At 50.8% G+C, this 21,195-nt stretch overlaps 1 protein-coding gene across 2 annotated transcripts in view; it reads left to right on the top strand.

The window, feature by feature from the left end:
• PLD5 (phospholipase D family member 5) overlaps nt 1–21,195 on the top strand; it is a gene marked incomplete at its 5' end in the record, with an annotated part of 172,983 nt that overhangs the window by 28,958 nt on the left and 122,830 nt on the right. Inside the window, one exon of one of the 2 annotated variants that reach the window (XM_081114486.1) lies at nt 17,852–18,311. The exons of the other annotated variant lie outside the window; for it this stretch is intronic. Coding sequence (XP_080970612.1) covers nt 18,309–18,311 — 3 coding nt within the window. Of the gene's footprint in view, nt 1–17,851; nt 18,312–21,195 lie in introns of those variants that run through there. 2 annotated transcript variants of the gene reach the window in all.

The raw sequence follows: 21,195 nt of genomic DNA, 5'->3' as shown, positions 1-21,195 counted from the left end.
TGCAGAAGGGGCTAGCAGGGGTGAGCTTAGCCATCCCAGAGGGTCCTCTGGAATCAAGGTCCCTCTGTTACTGATGCCCCGAAATGCCAGGCTTGAGTGGCACCTTTCTCTGTGTTTCAGCCAAGAATCGGGGGTCAAAGAAGCTTCATCTTCTAAGTGACAACTTCAGTATGTAGTCTTCAGGAGGCTCCTGTCTGCACATTCCCAGTGCCTTCTGGGAATTCTCATGCACCTCTGCAGAAATTAAGCTTTAGTGCACCGTGGATGTGTTTTTTTAATTTTATTTTTGTTTTCATATATATTGATTTCAGAGAGGGGGAGGGGGAGGGAGAGAGAGATAGAAGCGTCAGTAATGAGAATCAGAATGGATTAGAAAACTGTGGTACATCTACACGATGGAATACTATTCTACTGTAAAAAAAAGAAGGAATTCTTACCATTTGCAACAGCATGGATGGAACTGGAGAGCGTTATGCTAAGTGAAATAAGCCAGTCAATGAAAGAAAAATACCACATGATCTCACTCACTCATGGATAATAAAGACCATTATAAACTGATGAACAAAAATAGATACAGAGGCAGAGCAGCATCGAACAGACTGTCAAACTACAGCGGGAAGGCCAGGGAGTGTTGCAGGGCGGGGGGTGGGAGGTGGGGGAAGGGTGGGGGGGCGGATAAGAGATCAACCGAAGGACTTGTATGCATGCATATAAGCATAACCAATGGTCACAAGACACTGGGGGGTAGGGGAGGCCAGGGGAAGGTCAAGGGGAAAAAAAAAAAAGGAGACATATGTAATACTCTTTGTAATACTTTAAGCAATAAAACAAAATTAAAAGAAAAAAATAATGAGAATCATTGACCAGCTGCCTCCTGCACGCCCCCTCCTGGGGATCAAGCCTGCAACCCAGGCTCGTGCCCTGACCGGGAATGGAACTGTGACCTCCTGGTTCGTAGGTTGACACTCAGCCACTGACCCACACTGGCCTGGCCAGCTGAACGTGTTTTGACAAATGTATACCCTGTTGTAACCAAGGCTTCAGTCAAGATATGTACTTAGTGCACAGCTTGTTAGATTTACCCTAAATCATGAATGTTTCAGTGGTCCTGTGAGTTGTATTTTTATTTGCAGTTGTCAATTTTTCATTGCATTTGTCAATTTTACATTGTTCTATGGACATAATATAGAACAATGTTTGTTGTCAGTTGTGCATAAAAATACATTTGTCAATTGCTTGTAAAAATATAATTCATTTTTTATACTGGGCTTATTGCATTTCTTGCCTCATTTCCTGCGCTGTCTGTAGTCCTGTGTCTGAAAATGTTTTTATATATTTTGTTCAGTTTCCTGACCATTAACAATGCAAGGCTAGTCTGGTACAGTAATTCATCAGAGTCAGAAGAGGGAGTTAGTTTTATGAGTTCTACTTGAGCAGACTTTATCTTTTTCCACACATCCTGTTTTAATTAGCATATCTTTATATCATTCAAATTTCTTCATAAAAACTTCCATTTGGTAGCTGTTTGGTTTTTACTATAAATGTTCTATAATTTATTCAAGTAGCCCTTTATTCTTGGACTGTGAAGTTGTTTACATTGGTTTAAATATGGCCATAGCAAGTCTTTTTATGTCGTCTGTTTGTATTTCCTTTTTAAAATATGTTTTCATTGATATCAGAGAGGAAGGGAGAGGGAGAAATAGATAGAAACATCAGTGATGAGAGGGAATCATTGATGGGCTGCCTCCTGCACACCCCACACTGGGGATCGAGCTCACAACCTGGGCATGTGCCCTGACCAGGGATCGAACCGTAACCTTCTGGTTCATAGATGGATGCTCAACCACTGAGCCACACCAGCCAAGCTCATCTGTTTGTATTTCTGATGCATTACACCTGTTTCTGATGCAGTAATTCTGTCATTGTACTGTAATTTTTTTCATGAACATGTACCATCTGCTAGGGAATTACAGAGGATTACAATTTTTCTATCGCCCCCGTGCCTAGCATCCATGGACTGGAAACAGTCCATTTCCCATGGACGGGTGGGACCTGCTACTCCCTGAGAGGTCATCAGACTTGATAGATAACACCTTTGTTTCTGTGGGCTTGGACCTTTCCAAGAAACACCTGCTTTCTCAGGTGATCCTCACATACTGGGAGTCAGTGAGTTAGAGATGAAGACATGGATGCAGAGAGGTGGGAAGTCAGGCGCTCAGTGAGCTGCTGGCAGGAAGAAGACAGGGTCTCAGTCCCCTGCCCCCTTTCCTCCGGCTTGCCCTGAGTCTCTGGACCGAGTCAGCCCTCCAGGGGTCCTCTGAATTTCTGGGCTCCCTACACGGCTTATTCTTCTCCAAATAACAGCCAGCACCGTGAGCCTCTAAAGGCCTTTTCAAGCCTGGCCGGCATGGCTCAGTGGTTGAGCATCGACCTATGAACCAGAAGGTCAAGGTTCGATTCCCAGTCGGGCACGTGCCCGGGTTGCGGGCTCCATCCCCAGTAGGGGACGTGCAGGAGGCAGCTGATCAATGATGCTCTCCCATCATCGATGTTTCCATCTCCCTCTCCTTCTCCCTTCCTCTCTGAAAACAATAAAAAATATCTAAAAATAACTAAAATAGAGGCCTTTGTAAGACAGTGTTGTCCCCGGGGAACCTGGTTTAGGGTGGGAGGAGCCCCTCAGTGTGATGAGCTGCAGTGCCTGGCTGCCCTTGAGTCTATTCCGACCCCCAGCCTGTCACTTTCCACTTGGCTGTGGGCCTGGGTTTAATGGCTTTCTGCAGGGTTGCTTTACAAGGGCTGCTCTGAAATATGTAAGGAACATATTCTTTTTTTTTAATATATTTTATTGATTTTTTACAGAGAGGAAGAGAGAGGGATAGAGAGTTAGAAACATTGATGAGAGAGAAACATCGATCAGCTGCCTCCTGCACACCCCCTACTAGGGATGTGCCCACAACCAAGGTACATGCCCTTGACTGGAATCGAACCTGGGACCCTTCAGTCCGCAGGCCAACGCTCTATCCACTGAGCCAAACCGGTCAGGGCAGGAACATATTCTTAATGGAGAGGGTTGGCATCGTCAGTGTTCCCAGCCCTCCCAGCCGTGGACACCAGCGAGGACCCCTTTACATTATAACTCCGCATCCGGAGCTCCGCGCTGTCCACTCAGGTGACACGGGGAACTCGCCGCGTGTTAACGTCCCCGTATCTTTCAGTAGAACTGTGCCCTCCATGCAGCTCCTGTGTTCTTCTGGAAGCTTCCAAGGTTGACATCATGTTGCTGTGTCTCTTTGCTCCAGGCTATTCTTGTTCTTGTTGTTGTTAATCCTCACCCGAGGATATTTTTCCCATTATTTTTAGAGAGAATGGAAGGAAGGGAGGGGGAGACAGAGAGAAACATCAATGTGAGAGAGACACATGGATTGCTTGCCTCCCACCCACAGATTGAACCTGCAACCCAAGTCACAGCTCTTGACTGGCAATCAAACCTGCGACCCTTCGGTATGCAGGCTGGTGCTCTATCCACTGAGCAACACCTGCCATGGCTTCCGCAGGCTATTCCTAACGTTCCACCTGGGCCACTGTCCTTTGCTTGTCCTGCGCCTGATGACCTTGGGCATTGGCTCGCCCTGCCACTTGCCATCCTCTCGTCCACCAGCTAATGCTGCGTCCTCACTGTAGCTCACCTGCACCGTCCCTGGCACCCCGCTGCTTGATCTGTCCCCCCAATGCCAGGCCCCGCCTCTCAGCTGCTCCTGGTCCTCCCCAGATGCCACTCCACTCCTCTGCTTGGCTGGGGGTGCGACCCAGTCCCCAGGGGGATGCTGGTCCATGACCTCTTTCAACTCTGCTGGACTCCTTCTGTCTGAGTGGTCCAGGACCAGGTCGTCAGGGCTGAAGTCATGCAGAGCGTGGGAGGGGAGCTTTACTGATGGACACGTGTCCTGCTCTCCCCATGGTCGGCATGGAGCATGGCATTGGGACACTTCAGCCAACAGCCACGCTGATGTATAGGACCAGCCCTCCCTTCTCTCTTTGGCCCTGACTACGTCTTCCTCGCCCCCTCCTCAGGGGCTGTCTTCTCTGGCTGGTCCTCCATACACCTCGCCTGTACGTGTGCACACCCAATTGTTGTGCCCAGATTTTAAGGTTCCCAAAAAGCCCATCAGGGAGCCAGCGAGTCCGATGCAAAAGCAAAGAGTCCTTCATTTCGAGCTAGTTCGGCTCCCGACCACACTCACCGGTACAACAACGGTAAGCCCAGTGGCCGCGAGAGAGCGAGGCCTGATGGGATTGTGGGTTTTATAGTAAGGGCAGGGGAGGGGACTGTGGGCCCCGCCGATTGGCCAGGCGCGAGTCGGGTCTTGTTACACAGGATGTGGTCATATTGATGGCGTGCACTTCCCTTGATTATCATTGGTTAGTCCAGAGAAATCCTGGGCGTGGCCAGCAGAGGCCTGGGCCTCCGGGAAGAAGCCCCCGCCGAGCACATGGCTCTGCCCAAAATTGGAGGACCCAGGGCAAGATGGAGGGCGCAGTCCTCACCCCCCCCCCCAGGGCGAGCTGAGCCCGGGCTCCAGGGGCCAGTCCTGTTGCCGGGGGTCCAGCAGATCGACCAGTTCCAGCCCAGACAGGAAGTCCACATCCTCCGTCTCGTCCCCGGGGGTGCCGGCGATCGCCTCCTCCTCCATCTCCTCGGGCAAGGGCACACGCCCCGCCCCGCCACAGCTGCCGCGTGGGTCCGGTCCGGGGGCGGCGGACAGGTGGCCTGCGCCGGGCTCCCGCTGTGGGCTGGGGAGTCGGTGCCCGAGGCCGCCAGCAGTGTGGTCAGGCTGTGCCTCATGGGGCCCGGCGGCCGGCCCACGTAGGCCCCGCGATGACTCGCCCTTTCACCAATACGGGGCAGGTTTGGGTCCTCTCCTCAGGAAGGCCTTCAACCTGCGTTGCAGTCAATGGAGGATGAGGAAGTAGATGGGCAGGACCAGGAGGTGGGGCAGAAGGTATCTGAATTCCAGTTGGGGGCTCACCTTGATCGCGGTCATACTATGATGTTTTAGACAAAGAAGCACATAAAAGACCCGCCCTTTATGGAGGTGCTTTGAGTTCCTAAAAGGCAAATCTTGGTCCTGTCTGTAAGTAGACATCCTTCTAAGAGGAATGTCTTTTTTTTAAATATGTTTTTGTTGATTTCAGAGGAAGGGAGAAGGAGAGAGGGATAGCAACATCAATGTTGAGAGAGAATCATTGATCAGCTGCCTCCTGCACGCCCCCTACTGGGATCAAGCCCACAACCCAGGCATGTGCCCTGAACAGGAATCGAACCCTGACCTCCTGGTTCATAGGTCAACACTCAACCACTGAGCCACACCAACCAGGCAAGAGGAATGCCTTTTTTAATGCTTATGGATATCAGGACTAGAAAGAATCCTTAAAGTTAATGAACCCTAAGATCAGTCTTTCCTTATTCTGAGCTGAAATACAGTAGCAATCCTAGGGGGAAATGACTGGGATTTTTTTCTGCCTACCAGCCTCTCAGATGCTTGGAGACAGCCCTCAATCTCCCAGGTCTCTCTTTTCCTTATCAAACCTCCTCCCCCCCCCCCCTCCCCGCCTGGTGTGGCTCAGTGGTCAAGCGTTGACTGTTAACGTAAAAAAACACTCAAACCTGTAAAGAATTTTCGTGAGTTTATTTGAGCCAAACTGTCTACAATTTCCACAAAGCAGAACCTCAACAAACAGATAATGCTCCAGAGAATGGCGGGTTACATCTGTATTTATACATTGCAATCAAAGAGAAGGGACGTAGGTGGGTTACATGAAATCCATGGGTGATAGACTAGAGAGGCGGGAGAAAGCAAAGCAGGGAAGCCCCTGGGATTGGATAAAAAGTAAAATAGACATATACTTAGGCGGGTGCAGGAACAATTAACATGATGGAATAAAGGAATTTGTGGTATCTGTCCTGGAGCCCAGCACATTAGGTTGTGCCCCAAGGGGTCCAGAAAAAGGGATGTTACCAGTTACCCAGACATTTCAAGGGTGTGTTATCATAGATGCAAAAAGACAGATAGGCTCAGTTAAGGTAAAGGTCGACCTTGTCAGTGAAGATACTGGCCTAGGACGTAACTACCCACCAAAACTGCTTTTAGTTAAAGTTTACTTTCAGGCCATCCTTTCTGGTTACTTTAAGTCTCTGAGTTTGCAAGACCGCCATGCAGGCCTTCCCTGAGCTCAGGTCAGCATGTGGCTGGCCCCTTTCATCCACACAACCTATGAACCAGGAGGTCATGGTTCCATTCCCAGTCAGGACACATGCCCAGGTTGTGGGCTCAATCCCCAGTATGGGGCATGCAGGAGGCGGCCAATCAATGATTCTCTGTCATCATTGATGTTTCTCTCTCTCTCTCCCTCTCCCTTCCTCTCTGAAATCAATAAAAAATATATTTTGAAAAAAAGGAAAAAGAAAGCAGTGCTTCATTCTAATTCCAGTGGCCTGGGGAATCACAAGGCTGCTGTACCCAGACCTTGTCCAGCATCTGTCCCTAAGCTGGACAGGGCAGACTAGCCCTAGCACCCATCTCCAAACCCATAGGGCCACTTCCCGCTCTGTCAGCCCATCTTGACTTTGAACCAGATGTTTAGGTTCCATGGACGTAGACATTTCTGCAGCACCCAGGAAGATAGACACACAGCCTTGTGGGTTGCTGCAATCCCATGCGTTGGCCTTGCAGAGTCCTTTCATTTCAAAAACATGATCTGTGAAAGCCATTCAGTAAATGACTTCAACAAGTTCCCACCACTTCAATGACTTAATTAGAGCAAATTGCTTTCAAGGACGGTGCAGGCTGGGGTGGCTCAGAGTAGGAACATGAAGAAAAATGATAATCTTGGTTTTTCTCTAAGCCCATTATGAAACCAACTTGATTGGCTTCGAAGTTCACAAAAGAACACATTTTCCCTCCTAATTAATGCTGCCACCAACACAGTCACAGCTCATAAAACTCTGTTGCAGAAACCCAGCCAGTGCCTTTGTTTACTGTGTGTGTGGGTAGCATTTATGGCATTAGCTGGAGAAGAATGACCGACCCGGGCAGTGCCAGCAGGAGGGGGATATGCTAATATCCTTTTGTTCAGGAATGAACTCCCTGAGCCCCAAGGTCAAGCACAGGTGTGGGCCTTCACCTCCTCCTCTTCCTGCTGCTCTGATGGGGTCAAACCCCCAGGAGCCGCCTGTGTCTGAGGAAAGTCTCTTGTCACCTGAAAAGGGTAAAAGAGACCCTAGAGAATGACCAGCGTTATTTCTACTGAAATAATGTCTTGCATTCTGCATCAAAGGACACGGGCTGGGCCAGAGGTGGTAGGACGTCAGGGGAGAGTGAGGACAGGAAGTGTAGGAGGTAATTGCTCCTGGGGGGTTGGGGGGACCTGGGGTGAAGCAGGAGCCCCCTGGGGGAGGCCAGCTGTCTGGGGAAAGGGCCTCTGGGTGAGTCTAAGGAAAGGAAACGTTGAGAGCCCCAGCCAGCTCCCCAGGGAGCCCTGGAATGAGATTAGTTAACACTAGGCAGGTGCATAGACACCCATGCTGCCCTGAGAACCACTGTGGCTTGGAAGGGGATCTGCCCCCCTGTCCGTGCCAGAGGCCTCAACACATTGTCTTGGACAAAGACTGGTGGCCAAGGAGCCCGCTAGCCTCAGAGAGGAATGCCCGAGTCTGACGCCAGCCTGCACCACCAGAGCCAGCAGGCTTGGTCTCTGAGCTCAGCTAGGATTCCTGGACAAGGAAAGAGAAGAGAAGGGCAGACCGGGAGACGGACTTCCTCCTCGTAGGGTACATGGAGCTAGGGGTGAGCTTCAATTAGGAAAGTAAAAGATCATCACCGAGTTTTATCCATAGCTAAACTAGCCAGGCCAGTCATGTCAATTAACATTTGGCAAATCAGAACATTGGTTTCTCCTCAATCACCATCAAAGATATTAGTACAGTTGACCCTTGTACAATGCAAGGGTTGGGGTGCCAACCCATGGGCAGTTGAAAATCCATATATAACTTTTGACTCCTCCAAAACTTAACTACAGTAACCTTCCCATCCTCAGGGGATTGACTCCAAGACCCCGGGGACACCAAGATCTGTGGATATTCCAGTCCATTATATACAACTAGAGGCCTGGCTAATTAAGTGAAGGCTCCCAGTTCAAACCCAGGCCTGTCCCATCCTCTGGCCCCTCCTGGGGGGTCTTGGAGACCATCATGTTTGCTTTTCCTAACACCTCACCTGGGATCAGTACTACACTTACCGCAAGGGAAAATGATTGCACTTGGGCAGGTCGGGAGCTCTAACCACAGGTAAACTTTGTCATCTCTCTGCTATGCTGGCGAGTTTGCTTGGGAGGAGGCAGCTGTATTGCATGCGGTCTGTTCTCAGCCCTTTGCCTCTGGACCTTACCCAGCAGCCCATGTGTAGCAGCTGCTCCGAGCCATCGGGGATCCCCCAGGGCAAGTGCCTGTGCTCTGCAGTGTCAAGAGCTTCTACTAACCCACAGGAAAGGACAACTCGGGAGAATAAGGGGCCAAAGTATGAGAAGCCTAAATTCAAAGACCAATAGATACATATGGGCAATACATGCTGAGACGCTGCTCCAACTCACTGGTGGTCGGGGGCCTGGGGGTCAAAGCAAGACCAGGATTCCGTTTTGTGTTTCCTGGCTTCTTGCACAAGAGGAACGATCCAGGGTCAGGGAGGTGCAAGGAAACAGCTTTGTTTGGGGGAAATGGCGGCAGGGAAAGCTTTTCGAGGAGTCGGTTAGACCTTCCCAAATCGTAAATGCCTGTCCAAGCTATCTTACTTCTAGAAATGAATCCCCAAGAACGATTGATACATATGCTGAGGGTGTTCCCTGTGGCCTTGTTTGAAATAGGAAACAACGGAGATGTCCACTTCCGTGGAGACTGGGAAGCAGTTTGCAGCATCACGAGTTAGCGTGGTGGTGAAGACCATGGGCTTTGGGACCCGATTGTGTGAGTGTAAACCATAGCGCCCCCGCTCGGTCACTCTGTGACCTTCAGCGAGTTACTGGGCCTGTCTGTGACCCAGCTTCGTCGTGTGTCAGGCGACGAGAGACAGCACCTAACTCCCAGGATTGTCATTAGTGGTTGAGGTCAACCAGAGTCTCATGCATAGTGAGCATAGAGAAGTGTTTTCTATTGTTGTTATTGTTACTAGAGGCTCGATGCACGAAATTTGTGCAAGAGTAAGCCTTCCTTCCCCTAGCTGCTGGCACCCGGGACCCGGGCTTCCCTCGCAGCCCCAGCTTTGTCCGGAAGGACGTCCGGTCTAATTAGCATATTACGCTTTTATTATTATAAATTGTTATTCTTCTTTTGAGAAAATACTATTCAGTTACTAGAGAGAAGGACTATTTTGGCCAGGAATATTTCAGCAGACTGATGTTTCATGAATGGAAGAATGTTTCAGAACATTGTCCATGGTAAAATTCCATTTGGTAAAGTAAAAAATAAAACCATATTTTTATTGTATTTTATTTTTAATATATTCTTATTGATTTCAGAGGGGGGGGGGAGGGAGGAAAAAGAGAGAGAGAGAGACATCAATGATGAGAGAGAATCATTGATCGGCTGCCTCCTGCATGCCCCCCATTGGGGATTGAGCCACTAACTCAGGCATAGGCTCTGACTGGGAATCAAACCATGACCTCCTGGTTCGTAGGTCAATGCTCAGCCACTGAGCAACACTGGCTGGGCTCGCCTGTATTTCTTTTTTTTTTTTTTTTAACCATATTTTTAAAATCTGCAAATATATGTGCAAAGCTGTTAACAGTAATTTAAGTAATTTGAGGATTGGGATAAGGAATGGGGAGAGCTATTTTATTTTGTATGTCTCTAAAGTGCTTGAATTTTGCCTGGCCATTGTGGCTCAGTGGTTGAGCGTCGACCTATGAACCAGGAGGTCACAGTTCGGTTCCCAGTCAGGGCACTTGCCCGGGTTGCAGGCTGGATCCGGGTCGTGTAGGAGGCAGCCAATCAGTGATTCTCTCTCATCATTGATGTTTCTCTCTCTCCCACTCCCTTCCTCTCTGAAATCAATAAAAAATATATTTAAATAAATAAAGTGCTTGAATTTTACTTCAAGCTCATATCACTTTTACAATCCAAAAATCAGAATAGCATACCTGTCTGGTCAGCGTATTATGAGCATACTACATATGCTTGTCTGTTTATTGGATAGTGATCTAATTACAATATTGGGAATGCCAGTTGGAATTCAGTCATCGCTTAAAAATTACAGTGTTAAATATTTTGTTAAGTGAGCGCTCATGACAAATGCCAAAAGTCAGCAAATCACTGTGAAAACTCAACCATGTGGGGATGTGAGTTGTTTTTGGAACTCGAAATGCTTTGGCTAAATGAAAAGACCTTATTGTGAAAATAACAGATTTTCGTTTCCTCTCTAATTTTATAACTCTTGGCAGTGCAGCCTTTGGTTGTGCTGCGAAACGTTTGAAAAGGAAATGAGTGTAAGGCACTGAGCTTTATTTTCCAAAATAGATACGTTTGCATTTTGTCTGGGAGTTGTAGGGTGCTGCGATATCGGGATATCACTGAGAGGGGGGATGGTAGGGGCGTGTGGGGAGGGGCTGTCTTCCCGGCTCTAGACCGGTGATGGCGAACCTATGACACGCGTGTCAGAGGTGACACACGAGCTCATTTTTTTGGTTGATTTTTCTTTGTTAAATGGCATTTAAATATCTACACTAATAAAAGAGAAAAATGGTAATTGGCGTACGGCGATACCCTTTTCATTGGCTAATCAGGGCTATATGCAAATTAACTGCCAACTAAGATTGGCAGTTAACTGCCAACAAGATGGCGGCTAATTTGCATATGTAGGCACAATGCAGGGAGGCGAAAGGGAAAGCAGGAAGAAGCCCCCTGCCACTGACAGTGATCGGAAACCCAGGGGGGAGCTAAGAGCTGGGGGGCAGGGCAAAGGCGGCCCTGGGGAGAATCAGCCATGATCGGAGAATCAGGCGCCTTTGCCGTGCCCCCCAGCCATGATCGGAGAATCAGGAGCCTTTGCCATGCCCCCCAGCCATGATCGGAGAATCAGGCGCCTTTGCCGTGCCCCCCAGCCATGATCGGAGAATCAGGCGCCTTTGCCATGCCCCCCAGCCATGATCGGAGAATCAGGCGCCTTTGCCATGCCCCCCAGCCATGATCGGAGAATCAGGCGCCTTTGCCGCCCTGGCCAGTGATAGCAGGAAGTAGGGGTGGAGCCAGCGATGGGAGCTGGACACGGTCGAAGCTGGCAGTCCCAGGAGCTAGGGGTCCCTTGCCTGGGCCTAAAGCGAAGCCCACGATCGCGGCGCTCCCCGCTGCCACTGCAGGTCCCCGCTGCCTGGGCCGGACGCCTAGGCCAGAGGCGTTAGGCCTGGGCAGGGGGCGGAGCCGGGGATTGGGGGGATATGATGGTCCCCTTGCCCAGGCCTGAAGCCTGGGTCAGAGGCGTCAGGCTTGGGCGGGGGGATGGAGCAAGCGATCAGAGGGAGATGGGGGTCCCCTGCCCAGGCATGATTCCTGGGCCAGAGGCCTCAGGCCTGGGCGGGGACCAGAGCCAGTGATCGGGGGGAGATGGGGGTCCCCTGTCCAAGCCTGACACCTCTGGCGGAGGCGTCAGGCCTGGGCAAGGGGCCGATCAGGCGATCGGAGGGTGATGGGGGTCAACGCCTGAGGGCTCCCAGTATGTGAGAGGGGGCAGGCTGGGCTGAGGGACACTCTCCCCCCACACACACACACCCAGTGCACGAATTTCGTGCACCGGGCCCCTAGTATAAAATAAATATCAAAAATATAAGTCTTTGTTTTACGATGGTTGCAAAGATCAAAAAATTTCTATAGGTGGCACGGCACCAGAGTGAAGTTAGGGTTTTTCAAAATGCTGACACGCCGAGCTCAAAAGGTTCGCCGTCACTGCTCTAGACTGAAGTAGGAACCCTTAAGTCACAGACGTGGTACAGCAGCTTTAACACGATGAAAGGGGCCCCATGTTCTGTCACAGTGAGAACCGAGCTGGGACCGGTAGGCAATGATGACACTTTGGACACTCAGTGTGGGGTGGTCCAGTGGTCGGCAAACTGCGGCTCGCGAGCCACATGCGGCTCTTGGGCCCCTTGAGTGTGGCTCTTCCTAAGCCTTGGGAGTACCCTAATTAAGTTCATAACAATGCACCTACCCATATAGTTTAAGTTTAAAATATTTGGCTCTCAAAGGAAATTTCAGTCGTTGTACTGTTGATAGTTGGCTTTGTTGACTAATGAGTTTGCCGACCACTGGGCTAATCTGTTGGCATGAGAGTCAAAGCTGGGGACTCTCTGGGGAGAAGGAGGGAGAGTGCAGGATCTCAGTGGCAATGAGATGTGCTCGGCCCGGCCTGTGTGGTTCAGTGGTTGAATGTTGACCTATGAACCAGGAGGTCATGGTTTGATTCCCGGTCAGGGGCACATGCCTGGGTTATAGGCTCCATCTCCAGTAGGGGGCGTGCAGGAGGCAGCTGATCAATGATTCTCATCATTGATATTTCTATCTCTCCCCTCTTCCTTTCTAAAAGAAAAAAAAAAGAAATATGATAGATACAGGTCATATAATAGATATTATATTATGTAGGTCAGATAATAGGTATGTTATATTTTAGATACTATAATAGGTAATAGAATGTACTACTTACAGTATTGTTTTGTGTGGAAGCAGCTTTTTTAAAAACGCAATGTGCCCGGCCCGCATGGTTCATTGGTTGAGCACTGACCTATGAAACAGGAGGTCACGGTTCAATTCTCTCTCATCATTGATGCTTCTCTCTCTCTCTCTCTCTCCCTCTCTCCCTCTCTCCCCCCTTCCCACCCTCCCTTCCTCTCTCAAATCAATAATAAAAATATATTTTTTACAAAATAGTAAAATTTCATTAAACTTTAGCCACATGTGGCCAGGTGGCTGCCACATCTTACCTCCTGGTCTCTGCACAGTTCTCGTCTCCATAGAAACCCAACCAAGAGCTACGGAATTGTACCAAACCAAGGTACACCTTTGATTCTCAAAAGAGGAATAAGGAGAGAAGGGAGCAAACCCACCCCCTCATTGGCGGGGGCCAGGGCAAAACTTTATACATCTAACTATATGGAGCTAGTAAATCAAGCTGACACACACTTTTTAAAAATATATTTTTTTAATGATTTCAGAGAGGAAGAGAGAGGGAGAGAGAGATAGAAATATCAACGATGCCGAAACCGGTTTGGCTCAGTGGATAGAGCGTCAGCCTGCGGATTGAAGGGTCCCAGGTTCGATTCCAGTCAAGGGCATGTACCTTGGTTGCGGGCACATCCCCAGTGGGGAGTGTGCAGGAGGCAGCTGATCGATGTTTCTCTCTCATCGATGTTTCTAACTATCTCTCTCCCTTCCTCTCTGTAAAAAATCAATAAAATATATATTTTAAAAAAAAGAAATATCAACGATGAGAGAGAATCATTGATGGGCTGCCTCCTGCACACCCCACACTGCGGATGGGGCCCGCAACCCGGGCATGTGCCCTGACCAGGAATCGAACCGTGACCTCCTGCTTCATAGGTTGATGCTCAACCACTGAGCCACACTGGCCGGGCCGGAAACTGATTTTGAACAATGGATGGATCACATTCATTTCCCCCGGTGCCCTAACTGGTCCAGGGAATCTGTTATCACGCTGAAGGCTGGAGAGCTCCACCCTGATTGTGCTGCAGCTCCCTCTTGTGGTGAAAAGGTAGAGCGGGAACGTGATCCCTGATGGTTGAGTAGAAATAGTTGGTCCAGCCCAGAACTGGAAAGGATGACCTGAGATGGTCTGCAGAGATTCCGGGCGGCTGGTCAGCTGTTCCTGTAGCTCAGCACGGCCTCCGGGGCGGGCGGCTGGTCAGCTGCAAGCCTGTCGAGACCCTGAGATGAGCCGCGACCCTCCCCGAGGGCACCCCCATTTTACTGCTGCCTCCTGCATTTTTTCCTCCCTGCCTCCACTCTTCATGGTTAGAAACCATCCTGCATGTTTTCATATCTCACACGTAAGACAGTCGGGGAAACTCCTGTAAATGTTTTTACTGCTGAGAGGTGTTTTCCCCCCCCGTGGGCCTGTTTCCGGAATGGAAATATTTGGCGATCTCGGGGTGGCTTTCGGACGTGGCCGTTTCTTTTGCTCAGGGCCTTGACCTGATTTCTCCTGTGCCAGCGTCAATTTCAGTCCGCGGAAACAGAGCCTTTTGAAGGATTATTAGAAATGGAAAGGCCGCGCTGCCTGCTCCGTGATTCTTAGACGGGGTGGGTTGGATGGAGATTAAATTTGAAAGCACCGTCTTGGCCGTGCGATTATTTCTAAGGGGTTCGGTAACCATGTCCATGCAGAGCTCTCTGAGTCCTGTCACTGAAGTGGCCCCAACTGTGGGGCAGGCCGGGGGTGGGTGGGTGAGGCCAACCCCATCCAACACAGAGCAAACATCCGGGCAACCCGGGAAGGTGGGATTTGGGGTTGGCACTGGAGGTGGGGCAAACAGGGGAAGGTACACAGGCCCAGCACGGCCCTCTGTTCTCCTGAGGGGGTGGTGGGTGTCGTTCTGCTCTGTGGGATAGAAGAGTCTGCTAGTCCTCATTTCCTCTGGACCAAGCGTGTCAAACTCAAAGGCTAACACAGGCCAAATAAACGAGGCATGGGGCCCGCGGGCCGCGAGTTTGACATGCTTGCTCTGGACTCTTGCCCTCAGGGACGCCGGGGGTTGTGGTAGCAGGAGCTGGGGGTATCGGTGGTCACAGGGAGCATCCAGTTTCAATTGGCTACCCTTTTTGGAATGTGAAATAAGCTTTTTATTCAGGCAGGACCAACATGAAGATACTGAGTAGAATGCAAAAAAAGGTGAAGAGATTGAGCAAAAACAACCAAACCCCAAAACTCAGAGACACAGACAATAGTATGGTGGTTACCTCCCAGAGGGAAGGGGGTGGGGGGTGGGAGTAGGTAGAAGAGTGTACAGGGGGATAAATGGTGATGGAAGGAGGCTGGACTTTGGGTGTTGAACACCCAGTACAATATACAGGTGATGCGTTATAGAATTGTAGACCTGAAACCTATAACATTTTATTAACCCATGTGACCGCAACAAATGCAATAGAAAGAAAAAAATGAAATACTAAGCAGACGAATAATGAAGACTGTTTGGAGGGAAGTGATGGTGCCTTGCTGGCCTCCTCGGGTGTGTTTTAATATCTGTTTAAGGTGCGATAAAGATTTTCTGAAAAGATAAAGTGGGTTTGTTCTCTAAGAAAATACTAAACAGAGTAGGTGCTATTTGTACACGTTTGTGAAAGAATTCCTTTCCTTGCGCCCTTCCAGGGTGGGGGTGGGGGTCTCCACTGGCCCTTTCGCCGTGGATCTGAGACCCTTCAGTGCTGTGCCTGGGTCCTCCAGCTGTAAGTGGGGGGTAGGGTGTGGGGGGGTGGGGGTGGAGGCCTGGGAAACTCAGGAGGAAAGGACTGGCTTTTTGGATTTCCACATTGTTCATGAAAACATACAGACCACTGTTGGATAGAAATTTTCTTTTTTTTTTTTCCTACATCTCACTTCCCGGAGATTCCTCGCTTCCATGTTGATGGTGCCTGGGGCTGGTGTCAAGGCGGTGGCTGCGAGTTAGTGATTCATTGTGTTGTGACGCAGTCAAGCCGGGAAGTCTGCCGATCTTGGTTAACCCGAGCGTCCACACAATTCTTACCGTCAACAGAATCCTGGTTCAGTCAACAGACGATGCTTCAGAAATCCTTCTTCAGATTCCTGCCAGATAGTAACTTCTTTGAGAAAAAGTCTGCTTTTCTTCGGGAAAAACAGTGCCCGCCCACCATCTGAGCATCGCTTATTGCAGAAATCTGCTTAGGGGTGTGCAGGGCTCTGACACACACACATAGGGATGGGCACACCAGTGTTGAGTGTACCCCGCCCCCAGCCTTTGGGTTCCTTGGGGACCAGCGGAGACGGCCCAGAGGGTGAGCACTGAGGGAGGAGCTGGGGTCCCTGGTGGACCCCGCATGTGCAAAGGCCTGGAAGCACAAGCGAGCCCAGGGATTTGGGGGGACGGGGAACTACAAAGTGCTCTTTGTAACCAAAGCAGAGGTACTGGCAGGGGGGTGATGGGAGAGCAAACTTAAAGAGGCCCGTTCATGAGGGGCCTTAACGTCCATGGTGAGTCGTCTGAATTTTTCATGTCAGTCAGTGGGATGCCATTTGTGAATTTGATTGATTGGTTTAAAATATATTTGTATTGATTTCAGAGAGGAAGGGAGTGGGGGAGAGAGAGAAACATCAATGATGTGAGAGAATCATTGATCAGCTGCCTCCTGCACCCCCTCTAGTGGGGATCAAGCCCCCAACCCGGGCATGTGCCTGGAATCATGTGACCGGAATCGAACCCAGGACCCTTCAGACTCTAGGCCAATGCTCTATCCACTGAGCCAAACCAGCCAGGGCCATTTGTGAATTTTATACAGGCATAACATGTTTACCATTTGGCTGGATGGTAAGACATACCTAAAAGTAACAAAGAAAGTAAAAACAATGGCATCCAAAGACTGCCTGGAGACAGGAAATGAGTGAATGTGAAAGGGTTGGGTGCCAGTCTAGGAGCAGAGAATTGCTATGGGTTGTAGCCATCGGGGGCGTCTTCTTGATGGACAAAGGGCATTGGACCTTGAAGAGCAAGTGGAAGGAAAGGGAGATGCCTCATTGATGCCAAGGGGTGTCCGTTGCTTACCAAGACCAAGGCTAGTGGAAAGCAGGGAGGCTCTCTTACTGTCCCCACCACCATGGATGTCCCCAGCTCATTCCGTGTGAGTACAGGGAATTGGCACGGTGTGGGGGACAGTGGAAGCAGCGTGGCCCGGTGTCGTAGCGAAAGGACCGAGGGATGGATGGGGTCATGAGCTGAGACCCCAAATTAGGCAGTGCTGGCTCCTCCCGGCTTGAAGGCAGGCGGCTGGCAGGCCCGAGTTCCCAGCAGCCCTTGGAGGTTGGTATGGATTCAGTACGCGTCTAGCACCCACTGTGTGTGAGCACCGAGCTGCCTCTTGGCCACGGACGTGGGCTGTGTCGTCTCACCTGGACCGTTGCCTACGGGGAGGAAAAGTGAGTCGTTTTCTTGGACTCGATTGATTCACAGCTACTTCTTGATGCTATCGGGCCTGATCAATGCAATGGATTCCTGTTTTTGTAAAGAATATATTTTTATTGATTTCAGAGAGGAAGGGAGAGGGAGTGTGAAACATCAGTGATGAGAGAGAATCAGGGACCGGCTGCCTCCTGCACGCCCCCTACTGGAGATCAAGCCCACAACCTGGGCAGGTGCCCGGACCGGGAATCGAACCCTGACCTCCTGGTTCATAGGCCGACACTCAACCACTGAGTCACGCCAGTCCGACCGAGAGAAAATTTTTAACCAATAAAATGTTGACAAAGCATAGAAGGAGCAAAGAGTGCGTTAGCTTCCCGAAGTTTAATTCATAGTTTAGTATAACCCAGCTCGATTTAAAGAGTCTTCGCTGCTGGGTTGCTGCCCTTGGAGAACTTCGTTCCGGAAGATAAGGCTGCGTGTGCTCCGTGGGCTCCTTGCACCAGCAGAGAACTTCTCTCCCCACGTGTTGGGGGCTGACACCCCATGGTTAAGGTCAAAGAGAGGTCCGATGCTTGTTCCCGGGAGCCCTCTGCGGACTCCCACCAGCCCTGGAGCTGGTGACGCCTGGAGGCCCCGCAGCTTTGCCTTCTTCCTTCCAATCCTTCTGGAAAGAATGCTCTTCTCTGATTAGAACCGCAGCCAAGTCCGGTCGGTCGGTTGGAGGAGTGGAAGTGGGCTGGGCGCCTGCATCCCCGGGTCCGCTGGAGCCCTGGCCAGCATTGCCTTCATTCCACCAGCAGCAAAGCCTAACACGGTTGCAGAGAAAAGTCACTGACTGCAGCAGCCCCTGGTGTTTGCTGAAAACGCCTACTGCCGGGCCCACCTTCCCCCCAGCACGATCCGGGGAGACTCTGAAGCTGCCGGCTGCAGGCTCCGGGCTCGGCTTGGCTGATTTCCAGAGCATCCAGGCCAGCCAGCCACGCAGGGACTGAAATACCAGCGGCGAGGTGCTCGCACCACATGGAACCTTCTGCCGCCAAAGGCAACAGTGGCACCGGGAGCAGCACGCCAGCCGCAGCCCCGGGCCGCCGGGCTCCGCGGGGAGGGCAGGTCCCATCACCATGGTAAGAACCTCTGGTTTCCTGTGGCTTCCCACAGACCCACGCTGCTGCCTGAGGATGCTTCGCGGGCGGGTGGGAGCGTGAAAGGACAGCCACCTGTGCTCCGGGGCCACTGTCAGCTTCTCAGGGGAAGGGCAGGGGCAGCCTCGCCACCAGCTTGAAGAGTCAGCCACTGGTTTGGGAAAAATGACTCCTTTCGTGTCTGGGGTGATGCTGCCTTGTCACTGAGGAGGGGTGTCGGCTGGGCTCTCCCCAGGAGGACAGTCTCACGGTGACCTCAGTCGAGCCCCGATGGATGCCCACTGCAAAGGGCACCCGCTCCTCTGAGCGCAGTTGTGGTTTCCGGGAGACTTTGGGGGAGTTGCTGCCTGCTTTCTTGATGTTTTCATGTGTCTCCAAACCGGAGCAGCTTTCCGTTCCGATGAGTGAATTGTCACCGTCTGCAGACTCCACTGCTGGCTGGAGGCATTTGCAGGTTAAATGTTACCAGAGCCAACGTCTAAGTCAGGGGTCCTCAAACTACGGCCCGCGGGCCACATGCAAATACAAATATTGTATTTGTTCCCGTTTTATTTTTTTACTTCAAAATAAGATATGTGCAGTGTGCATAGGAATTTGTTCATAGTTTTTTTTAAACTATAGTCCGGTCCTCCAACGGTCTGAGGGACAGTGAACTGGCCCCCTGTTTAAAAAGTTTGAGGACCCCTGGACTCTAAGTGATGCATTTATTTTTTTCCTTTTAAAACTGTCATCATGCCCGGCCGGCGTGGCTCAGTGGTCGAGCGTCGACCTATGAGCCAGGAGGTCCCGGTTTGATTCCCGTTCAGGGCCCATGCCCGGGTTGGGGGCTCGATTCCCAGGGTGGGACGTGCAGGAGGCAGCCGGTCCATGATTATCTCTCATCATTGATGTTTCTATCTCTCTCTTCCTCTCCCTTCCTCTCCAAAATCAATAGAAATATATATATTTTTAAAAGCCTGTCATTTGCAAGCAGAAGTGACAAGAGCCCACATTGTGCAGGAAAGTGTTGTGTGACTTTGTTGGGAGGAAGTTTGTCGGATTCCCTGTGCAGAGCAAACCTGGCTGGCGCAGGTGCACCTTGTGGACATGTGAGGTCCTTGGAGGGGGCGTTAGGATTGGCCGTGGACATGACCGTGTGCCCAGTTCACGGTCTCAGCTCCGTGTGACTTTTCTCCATCACCTGTGCCACGGGGAGGGGCGGGAGGAAGAAGACCCCTTCTAACAAGTGAAGCCACTGAATGTTTTCTGTAAGGAGTCAGGGATGAAGGTAATAATATTGCATAACATTTAGGGGAAAATAGAACCCATCACTGGGTAGCCAGTGCGCCTGATATACACGTGTTTGACGGCACAGCTGATGTATGGGAAACAATTGTTCCGTTTATAATCCCGATGAATGGAGAGCGCTGATGAGGGGAGTGTGGGCATTTATAGAAGTGGGTCGGCCTGCCCAGCCACTCGGAGAAGGGCCACGGGGGGCCTGTGGACGAGAGCATCTTGGTTCAGTTCCTGACCTCCTCGTCCACCCGGGCACCCGTCAGCGGCTGGGAGACCCCGGGAAAGAAGCTGCAAAGATGAGGGACAGGGTCCACCCCCCCCCCCCTTCACTGAGCTCTGCTACTGTTTCGGCATCTCCTCCATTATAGACGTGCCTCTGGCCTGTGGAGAAGTCACATTAAAGGCACTTATTTCTCCTGAACCAGCAGGACGGGGGGGGGGGGGGGGGGGGGGAATCACTTCCCCAGCCTGAGGGTTCATGGGCTCCTTCGTGCTGGGAAGGCATAATCATTCTTTTCTTCGCCTCAATAGCCTGAGAACATTCCTTTAAGGATTAGAAAGCATGGGGCTGAAATGCCCAGAGAACCCCTGCCAGCACACTTTCAGCGTGGGCACAAGCTTAAGGCCAGTGGCAGTCTTTTTTCTTTCTTTCTTTTTTTTTTTTAATAATTTTTTTATATATTTTATTGAATTTTTTTACAGAGAGGAAGGGAGAGGGATAGAGAGTTAGAAATATCGATGAGAGAGAAACATTGGTCAGCTGCCTCCTGCACACCCCCCACTTGGGATGTGCCCGCAACCAAGGTACATGCCCTTGACGGGAATCGAACCTGGGACTCTTGAGTCTGCAGGCTGACGCTCTATCCACTGAGCCAAACCGGTCAGGGCTCTTTCTTTTCTTTTTTAAAAATATATTTTTTTATTGATTTCAGAGAGGAAGGGAGAGCGAGAGAGAGAGAGAGAAACATCAACGATGAGAGAGAATCACTGATCGGCTGCTTCCTACACGCCCCACACTGGGGATAGAGCCCACAACCTGGGCATGTGCCCTTGACCAGAATCGAACCTGGGACCCTTCAGTATGCAGGCCGACACTCTGTCCACTGAGCCACACCATCTAGGGCCTAGTGACAGACAGCCTTGCACAGCGGTCAGGGAGAAATACCAGGAGGCGATCGGGGGCTGGGGCACATAGATGCAATAGCACAGCGTGCTATGAACGTGTTTAGATTTTCAAAGGAGCCCGCTTCCTTCTGAGTCCAGGGGAGGGACCGTGGGGACCGAGAGGATGACCAAAAAATGGTGGTGGTGGGCGGGGGGGAGGAATGTGACTGCAAGCTGCCTGCTTCCAGGCCATCCTCTGGCTCTTTGACTCATGACTGTTTAGAGAACAGGAAGACGTTATCCAATTGTACATTAAAACCAAAGCTTTGGTCTGCACCAGCTCTTCCCAAACGCAGACACTAGGATGATAACACTTGGGCAGGGAAGACATCCTGCCCAGCTGGCTTTTGCAAAGGGAACTGTGTTCATCTTCCCTCCGAGCCGGAACCCCGTCCAGAAAGCAGGGGGCTGGCAAACCAGCCTT

Source organism: Myotis nattereri (assembly GCF_964212035.1).
Source record: "Myotis nattereri genome assembly, chromosome: 20".
NCBI classification, from domain to species: Eukaryota; Metazoa; Chordata; class Mammalia; order Chiroptera; family Vespertilionidae; genus Myotis; species Myotis nattereri.
Note: the sequence above shows the minus strand (reverse complement) of the source record. Positions and strands in the feature narration are given on the sequence as shown.